The sequence below is a fragment of the Nicotiana tabacum genome, chromosome 12 (assembly GCF_000715075.1).
Source record: "Nicotiana tabacum cultivar K326 chromosome 12, ASM71507v2, whole genome shotgun sequence".
NCBI lineage: Eukaryota > Viridiplantae > Streptophyta > Magnoliopsida > Solanales > Solanaceae > Nicotiana > Nicotiana tabacum.
The window spans coordinates 15,721,108-15,731,488 of NC_134091.1; the positions used below are offsets into that span (position 1 = coordinate 15,721,108).

General features: G+C 35.0%; 1 protein-coding gene across 1 annotated transcript; it reads right to left on the minus strand.

The window, feature by feature from the left end:
• Positions 1-5,768: 5,768 nt before the first annotated feature.
• Positions 5,769-9,664, minus strand: LOC107814822 (patatin-like protein 2). The gene is made up of 7 exons (XM_075226190.1): positions 9,441-9,664; positions 8,781-8,962; positions 8,506-8,698; positions 8,226-8,387; positions 7,402-7,704; positions 6,110-6,285; positions 5,769-5,995 (listed from the first exon to the last, which is right to left on the minus strand). Exons 1-7 carry the CDS (start codon positions 9,585-9,587, stop codon positions 5,920-5,922), a joined length of 1,239 nt encoding a protein of 412 aa, XP_075082291.1. The 5' UTR covers positions 9,588-9,664; the 3' UTR covers positions 5,769-5,919.
• Between the last annotated feature and the right edge of the window lie 717 nt (positions 9,665-10,381).

Genomic DNA, 10,381 nt, shown 5'->3' on the forward strand with positions numbered 1-10,381 from the left:
GGATTCAAATGTTTAGAGTAAGCTGGTATTGTTTTTAGCGTCACCTGAGATTGTTGTCCTGTCTGAGAGGATTTATGTATTGATTTGTGGATTTCCGATTTTGCTCTACAACATTTGTGTGGCCAGTGGTATGGATGTGCAGACTTGTTATCTGGTGCGGAAGGTCATGGGAGCGTATTCCACGGGAAGAATGTATGAGTATGACCTATAGTCACTTAAATGATCAGGGATTGAGAACAAGCATGGAGATTGTGGTACTATCACTAATTTGAGAAATTATGCCTGAAGGGCGCTCTATTCAGTTGGTTGATAATTGTTAAATTTTGTTTCGAATTCGATGGTTGTTCTTGCGTGTCATAGGAAAAGGGGTCATTGTGGATCCTGGAAGATTATTTACCCAAGCGTGATATGATAAAAAAAATCGGTTTGAGTTCTGTTGATGGGTCCAAATGTGGATGTGTACTATACACCAGCCAGGGTGTGTTCATGCAGCATAACATTCATTATGGAAGAATATTCGGGCGTGGGATGTTAATTTCGTTGCCAACTATTTCATGTGGTACTTTATAGTGCCGTGTGGGCTGTGGGGAGGCTTGATTATTTGTACAATGTGTTGAGGTCCCGCACAACGGTGGTATTATGTAAGCATGGTGGCTCTCGAGATGCAGATCATATATCGCACCTTAGTTATGTTTGGGTTTTATAGCGTATGACGCTACCCGTCCCCCCAGGATTCGTATTATGCACTTGGCGTGCTTATGGTTGATATTTAGGCATTCGTGAGTATAAGAGTTATGGTTCGAGGTGTGTTTTACTTAGATTATTAAGTGTGGATCGGGTGGCACGCCGCCACGGGTATCATATGTGAATTGGGTTGCATGCCGAAATAGCGTGATGTTGAGCACAGTTCCCTATATCTATTCATGTGTGTTTTGTCCACATTTTCTGAGAAAGATTCATGACATCTTTTCAGTTGTTAAATTAGTTACGCTAGTTGAGTAGCTCTTTCCAGAGTTCATTTTTCCTTATGTATCATATTCGAGTTTGTAGCCAATTGGAGCATTGTTGGTGTCATACGAGATCTTGGTCAGTGTTTGAAGTGGATTATTGCATGTGTAGCTTATACTGGGTGAGACGAGACTACTAGACCTGAAATAAGTGCAATCAGATTTATATAAGGTATATTAAAGAACAAATATCGCTATTCAGTTCAGAATGAGGTGATGGTCCTTGTCTGGAGGAGAGACTCCATGATTTGTTAATTCGGTAGTTGGTAATGAATTTCTACACATCTCTTCTGTCGTGGTAGCATTTCAAGAGTTGGAGCATGCTTTATATGCTTCATGAGGTAAGTTGTGGGCAACGGATTTGTGGAATTTTGGCTAGAGCTATCAGAGGATGTTATTATGGTTATGTGAATTATGCGGTGCATGGTGTGGATTTAGCAAAGGTATGCAACCATATATTAGTGCATCATGTAGTGATTGATATGGTGTTCGGATGATGGAAACAGGCTTGGCGGAGAATTTCGGATGTTGGAATTGGGCTCTAAGGCTTATTTGACCAAAAAAAAAAAAGAATCTTTAGACTGGCTCGAGCTAGTGAGCTCAACTATTTTTGGTAGCACGGGTAGGTGCACGATGTGTAAAACAATGATTTCAGACAACTCCACAGCAGTTCTTAGCACGTTCGAGGACGAACGTATGTTTAAGTGGAAGAGAATGTAACGACCCGACCGGTCGTTTTGAGCTCTAGCGCGTCGTTTGGTGGTTTGAGACCCTGAGTAGCTTCACTTCAGGTATTATGACTTGTACATGTGGTCGAAATTTAATTTTGTAAAGTTCGGAGTTGATTTGGAAAGAAAATTCTCATTTCAAAAGCTTTAAGTTGGAAGAATTGACTAAGGTTGGAATTTTTGAGTAAACGACCTCAGAATCGGGATTTGAAAATTCCAGCAGGTTCGTATGTTAATAAGTGTACGAGTCATATTATAAGTGATGTGGGTTCTAAGGAGAGCCCTAAGTCTAAGTCAAGTTATATATATCAAAGTTAGGTTTTGTGTGTACTCATTTGGAACTTTAGTCTATCATGTAATTTTCAACTTGACATAGATGGTGGACAACCTATCAAATGAAAGATCTTCGAGTCTAGTTTCTAACGCTTTAAACCGTTAGTCATTTGGATATTTCTACAAGGAGTTATGGACGTTTTAGTAAAAGGTATCCAGCAAGGGAAAACTTGTAATACGCGGTACAACCTGCACAGCGCAAGGTACAACTCGCTGAAGCACCTATGCCTATATAAGGCAGTCATGGGCAGCAACCATTTTTGGGGATTTTCTTAAGCTAGGGATTGGTTCTTTCATGGTGGATTCGACCTTGGGGACTACTTAAGAATACAAGGTGAGTTTTTTTGGATATTTTAAGTTAATAACATCCTATTAACATTAGTATTAACATCCTTCAATCTTTGAAATCCCTAGAAATCTTTCAAGTTGTTCAAGAATACCAAATTTCCCAAACATTGGAATTTTAAGAAAAAACTTCAAGAAGGTAATACTAATGCTTCAAGATCATTTCTTATGAGTCGGTGAGAGTAATTCTAATATTTATTTCAAGTTGTTATGGTTGGATAATTGATTTCATAAACCCTAGTTCATGGCATGAATAATGTTCTTGAGAAAATGAGGGAAAGATAAATAGTGTTCTTAGAAATGATATTAAAGGATGCAATGAACCTATGAAATCATTTTCTAGCTTAGTTGGAAGTGTTCAACTAAGTATCACCAAATTAAATATTTTGGAAATGTTGGTTAAGGAAGACGATGAATAGTAATTTGGCGGTATTGGAGAATTAATGTAATATCATTTATGATTTCAAATGGGTATTAAATGATAAGAATGGAGTTGAATGTGCTAGTAAGTGAACCAATTAGACGATTTGAGCTGGAGGCTTGTAGCCAACTTGTGAGCCATAAATAGATATTGATAAATATTTTTGAGTCATATTTTGATTATAATTGGGATTATAATTGTAGATATCAAATTGTTGGTGGCGTATGAGCATTTTAATCAATGTTACAATGTCGGAAGAGGATTAAAAGCTTGTAAATATTAATAAAGCGAAAGCGAGTTTTGGAGCGTTGGGCGTCGGTCGAGTTATTTGAAAGGCTTGGGAGCCGGCTATGGAATTTCGGAGCGAGGTAAGTCTCTTGTCTAACCTTATAAGAAGGAATTTACCCCTAGGTGATTTAAATTAATAATTGTTGTAAATTATGGGGGCTACGTACGCACGAGGTGACGAGAGTCCGTGCGTAACTACTAATATTGCTATGTCCGGGTAGTTTAGGACTCAAATCATGAATTACTTGTGATAATTGCATCTTTCAGTTAATTGAATATTGGAATTTTTGTTGTAAATTGTTAGAGAAAATAATAAGAGACTGAAATTTCACATACTTGTATTTTTGCTCAAATTATTTAACTGTTGCTATAAACTGTACATTATGGTGTGTAAATCTTAATAAAAATAAATATATTCTCATTCCGGAGTTACATAAGAAAATGTCATCCTTTCTTGTGGAGCGGGCCGAACGCCTCGACAGTATAGATGCATCTATAGAACACGCCGCATGTCTCTTAACAGTGTACACGACACTCTGGATCGGGTTGTACGACCTCGACAGAAATTATTCCTAATAATAATAATTACACGATACTTTGATATAATATTGCAGCTTGTGAAGCTAATTGATAAATTGAAAAGTATTGGAATTGAAAGAATTAATTATCTCTGCTTGTTAAGGAAATTATTGTTAATCCTATAAATCATGTTGATTTAATATTTCTATTTTTCATATTATTGACCCTTAGTGAGTGTTAAAGTCGACCTCTCGTCACTACTTCTTCGAAATTAGGTTTGATACTTACTAGGTACACGTTGTTTACGTACTCATGCTACACTTGCTGCACATTTTTTGTGTAGGTACGTATATGTCTAGCGGCCTTGTGGGCGCAGAGGTGTGGTTAATGCGGAGACTTAGGTGAGTTACATTCTATATTACGATCTGCAGTCAATAGAGTCTCCTTCAGAGTTATTTATATTTTTTTTGTCTAATTTGTATTCCGGACAATTGCTGTATTTTATTTTATATTCCTAGTAAATGCTCATGTACTTATGACACCGAGTTTTGGGAGTGATTATGGGTTGTTTAGTAATTTAGTTGCTAAGTTATTTATCACTTACTTTATGAGTTCTATCTTTACTATTTAATTGAGGAAATTTTGATTTCAAAAATACTAAAATGGGTAATTAAATTAATTAGTCAAGGTTGGCTTGCCTGACAACAGTGTTAGGCGCCATCACAACCTTTAATGGGTTTTGGGCCGTGACACTTATTTAGGGGAGCGGGGTTCTAACAGTCAAAATGATCGGTTGGGTCGTTACAACAATATTTCAAACTTATCTAAGGAAGCAATCCTAACACCAATTATTTTACATTATTTTTGAAAAATATATGTCGAGTTCCGAAAATTGAGAAAAAAATAAAGAAAGCACATTTGAGCCAAAAGTTCGCCATTAAGGGTGTGTTTGATATAACGGAAAATATTTTTTAAGAAAATGTTTTCTTGGAAAAAAAGTAGTAATCTTACTCATTTTCCGGTGTTTGGTACGCAAATTAAGGAAAATAAACTTTTCAAGAGTATTCATAAATTATAATTTAGATACGATAAACATGAAGCCATAAACTTTCGAACCAACAATCTTCCGAATCCACAAATTTTATAAACTTCTTAACCGCTAAACTTTCGAACTCGTAAACTCTATAATTGTTAAACCCGCAAACTTCCAAACACATAAACCTATGAACTCATAACTTTGGAACACGTAAAATTTCGAACCTGTAAACTGAAAAATAAAAAAGCCAGAACTGAAAATATAAAAAAAAATATTTGGGGAGGGGGGGGGTTGGGGTGGGGGTGGTTTAGAAACACGAAAAAACAAAAAATAAAAAATACAAAAAAATAATAATAATAATTTTTTTTTTGTGTGTGTGGGGAGGGGGGGATTGGGGTGGGTGGGTGGCGTAGAAAAACGAAAAAATAAACAGAAAATTGAAGTTGGAGGGGGTTGGGGTTAGATGTGAGGGTAGGTGGAGTTTTTGGAAAATATTTTCCTAACTTTTTCTAGGGAAGTTATTTTACTCTAATTTCAGAAAAATGTGATATCTATGAAAATATTTTTCAAATTATTTTGTGCAACCAAACAGTGGAAAATGGGAAAACATTTTCCGTCATACCAAACACACCCTAAGTGACATGATTTTGACTGCTGAATTTTGCGAAACGTAGTTCTTAACCTTATAAACGTGTTCCATATTTAAATAATGACATGATTTTGATTGCTTAATTTTCCAAAAATGTAATTCTTAACCTTATAAACGTGTTTCATAAACAGATTTTTAGCAGACACAACAAACAATATCATGACTTGCTGTTCGTGGCTGTTAATATTAGGTTGTTTTTAAAAGTCAACAACTTTTGTTATAAAATAGAAAATCGTTATCTTGCACCTTTGAGACCTATCCAATTCATTCCCTAAACTTCACATATGCAAAAACTCCTAGCAGCCATCAACTTGTTAAGACTATAAATAAGATTATCACTTAGGAGTGTGGTGGAATGGTTGAGACTTAAGACTCCTTCCATCCTTTAACCAAAGAGGTCTAGGCTTTGAGCCTTACGAAAATGCATGCATGGTAACAAGAATTTTATACTTCATTAAGTTACATCTTTTTATAACACACAAATTGAATTACACTTTACATCAAACACAAATTGAATTTTACCCGTCATCTATAACAAATTAAAGCTTTAAAGTAAGACAATGATTTCTTGTGTGCTCCAAACAAATGATGTGCTACTCTGAGGTTTTGTTTGTATGAGGTGACTTGGAATCCCTGAGTCTTTTTTCTTCTGAAAGTACCTTCGCAAACCTGTCAAATATAATATAAATCAATTAATTAATTAACACGAAATACTTTTCTTGGTATTAGTATTACTATATACAACTATATAAGATGGTAATGTTCAGAAGAGAGTTGAATTACCTTTTCAAAGTTTCTTCATTTGTGCCACCATTTTTGCATTGTTCAGATAGGCCTGTTTGCACATTTACCCTTGAAACTGGTTTCTTCAATAAAGTTTTCCCTATTTCAACCAATTTGTCCATGTTCTCTTTGGTTGCTATGTCAACAGAGGAGTCTGTTCCAGTTAATGTGTCATCCTACAATTGATGAACAATATAATTATCTTAGTCAAGATAAAGTCATAAGATCTAAAACTTTCCTCTCTTTTTTTCAATATTATATTTGAAAGAGTTTGACTAATATACACGGCACTAGTATACAAAAACTTTATATTATCAGGTCGCTCAAAAGCTAATTACAACTAAATTTTTTATTGCAAGCATGAAATGGTATAACTTGCAAAACATGATAAGTAACATGATATAACAGATAGTATAACAACCTTTTACGCTATTAAAGTATAATTAAATTCTATTTGAAAATAGGTGGATCTCCAAACAAAGCAGCTTCAATTGTATGTCGACTAAACAACATCAACAGCAACAACGACCTAGTGAAATTCCACTAGTGAGGTTTGGGGAGGGTAGAGTGTATGCAGACCTTACCACTACCCCGAAAGGGTAGAGAGGTTGTTTCCGATAGACCCTCGGCTCAAGAAGACGAAAAGACGACGAAAAGAGACAATATATTAAAATGTATTAAAAGGTTATTCAATCAATTGCTTTTATGTAGCAAACCAAGACAACCTGCAATCAAGGAATAGAAGCTACCATCCCCGGGGAGATTCTATTCTCTCTCTACCCAACTTCTCATCTAACAGCAAAGAAATTCAGTGGCGGAGGCAGGATTTTCACTAAAGAGGTTATAAATAATTTAAAGAGATTGTGGCCAATGGGAATTAAACGAGCAACCTCACAAAGGTTTTGAACCCTCTTGATCACTAAGTTATGCTTTTGGACTGCGTTAAGGGGATACAAAATATAATATATAGAGGCATAAAACGAATTTTGCCTGATATGTATAGTGTACCCCTTCCGTACCCTAAATCTGCCCTTGCCAAGAATAAGATAGTTAAGACACTCAAATTGTCGAATGATTTAGGATCAAATGAGAAAATCAATCCGAAGAGAGAACCCCAATAAGATAAGTTAATCGGAGTTCCCAAAAGGAGTTCCCACCGTTTAATTGACCCTTACAACCTTAGTCGGTCTTAGGCAACAAAGATCAACTTTTAAGGACGAAAAGGGCGATCCATCTATTAATACCAATCAGTACTTCTTAGAATTTTTATTTTTAGGCTTATATAATTGTACCTGAATACGAAGGTAATTTTCTTCAGAATGAAGAGCTTGGAAAACAACAGAAATATGAAGATCAACCATATCACCACTGGCTTGAGTAAAAACATCCACAATTGGAGTTGAACCTCCATTAAGAAGCCAACCCAAGATACCCCATTTGGATGCAATTTTAGCATTATATTTCTGTTCCACTTTTGCTGATCCAGTGCCTATAGATATCACCAAAAACCTTCCATAATCAATGGGTTTGATTGGGAAGAAATCTGGGTTTCCAGTCATTATTTGATGGGTCACTTGGCTTGTAGCAACAAGGGCCTGAAATAGCAATTACCAAATCATATACTCCTATATAGATTTCCAACTATACAAACCTCACATGTAAGGGGGAAAGAAAAAAGAGAAAGAAGGATATACATAATGCGTTTGGTATGGCAGAAGTCATTTTTTGAAGAAAACAAAAATGATATGAACTATTTCTTAGAAAGAATTTATGGTGTGTTCGATTGGAGAGTGAATTATTTTTTCAAAAAAATATTTAGGAGTATTAAAGTTGATAGTAATATTAGCAAATCTGAGATGTTTCGATAAAATTTTGAATTATAAAAATTAATAGTATGCTCAAGAGCGGGATAAAAATCAAGAATTGAGATAATTGGGAAGGGAAATGGCTTCCGCACAAAAGTGAGGAAAGTCATTTTCCCTCTTTAATTTGATGGAGAATATTCTCTCCGTAAAATTTTCCATAGCAACCAAACTTCAGAAAATGACTTATTTTCTTGTAAACATTTTGGCCATAAACTATAGTTAAAAAAAAAATAAATAAATACTGTACGTACTGGATTGTTAGCTGCTACTCCACCATCGACAAGATTGAACTCATGAAAGTTGCCATCTTTATCTTGGGTCTGGAAATAATGTGCAGGAAGATACGTTGGAGCAGCTGATGTGCTGATGCATATATTTGAAAGCCGAGCATCCATTAATGGTTTTACTCTGGCCTGTTGGCATTTCGAAATTATGTTAGTCTTTTCCTATATATAGATATCTATCAGTTGAATCAAAACCTAGACAAAAACATTTTCACATAAACTCAGAGGTAAAGGGAGAGAAAAGGACCTCAAAAGTGGAGAAAATGGTTGGCTGTAGATTCTTGATATCAAAAGTAGGAATGACCACATTAGTCAATGTCTCATGCAACAGAGTCTCCCCTAGTTTCTCTTCTATGACTTGGTGAAGATACTTCCCATTATACTTTGGTCCCGTTAGAGATTTCAAGGTTTTCAATACTGATCCAAACAGTACCATCGATCTGTAATGAAGAGCAAGTATTTAAGATAATATTGTACTTGAAACAAGAATTTAACTAAAGTAGTAGAAATAGAAAACGTTACTTTTTCTGTGGGAATATCTTAGGGCCATGTTCAAGATAGAAGGGTTTAATGTCTTTAGCAGCAAATAAAGGACGCTTGTCTTTGTCTGGAGCTGTTAGCATGGCTGTGACTAGACCACCTGTGCTTGTTCCTGCAATTATATCGAAGTAATCCGCAAGCCTTGCATCTTCACCATCCAATTCCTATTCATCCAAATTTGAAACTCTTTAAATATAAATTCAAAGTAACAAGCATGTACATGAATATGATTGTTCCAGGGCACACACTACTTAAATTCTAAACCAAGACGACGTAAAAGAATTTTTACGCTATTAAGTCACTTAAAAGATAATTATAACGGAACTAAAGGGAGGTAACGGGGTTCAATAAAATTTGCCGCCGAAAAACTGTACTATACAAATTGGACAAAAACGATTTTTTGATAAATGAATTTTGGATTCTTTTGAGAAGAGAAGATTCCATTTTTTGATAAACGATTTTTTGATAAATGTAAAGTTCTACTGCATTTTGTGTCAAAATCCTTATACATACGACAAAATAAGCGTGTAATAGTGTAACCTCTTAATTTCTGCAAACAAAAAGCATTATATATAGAGGACATTCAATTAAAGTCCTCTTCATTTTAAGAATCTAGAAGGTTACAATGGAAGTTTAATTCACCTGGAGCTGAGATTCAAGATACTCAAGAATAGTGGCAGGAATTATTCCCCTAATGCCACCTCCATCGATGCTGAGAATGGTTATGAGTTTACCATAAGTTGGAGGCTGCAACTTTAAAGAGCCAGATAATGAAATTGCCTTCTTCATTTTTCCTAACTTGATAATTTGATGAATTTAAGAGTTACGATCGAATATTATTGTTGGGTTTTTTTGAAGCAAGTAAATAATAACAGAACAATGCTTAAACTTTTTATTGATCTTCAACAAAAGGTCGAATAATCTATTTATAGCCCTCAAAGTATGATTAAAGAAACTTCCCCACAATGCTCCTCATATTAATTGCTTCTACTACTTGCAATCCTGGATATGTTTTGGAGACCGATAAATTTTATTTTATTTTTCAAAATCAAAGAGTGATGACCACGAATATATCTAGAACCAGTCAGAGGCGACCTAATTAAATGGCAGGTGCCAAAAACTTTCACGTTACGAGAAAACATTTGGGACTCTTATTTATAATTTTATACGAATAGTTTATCAATATCATTTTAGTTTGTCGACACTAGAAAATTTTGATTGGTAATATAATTAAGATGGAACGACTATAGTTATCTAGCAAACAAAATATATAAAGTAACAATGTGTACCCTCAAAATCGGATAACAATTAAATTTATAAGTGGTTTTAAGAATACGCGGATTAACTTGACACAAAATGATAAATTAGATTACAATTGAAATAAATAGTAATAAAGTAAATGCAAACCACACGTATTGGACAATTTGGGCCTTGGAAGGTTAGCCACCCTCAAGTCAAATGTATTCCAATCGGTATCAAGACACATAAGAATAAGAGCTTTAAGAGAAATAACAATAATATGTTGCTTTGGAATGCGTGTTACCCCCCAAATGAATTATCAGACCCCCTTTATATAGTAGATG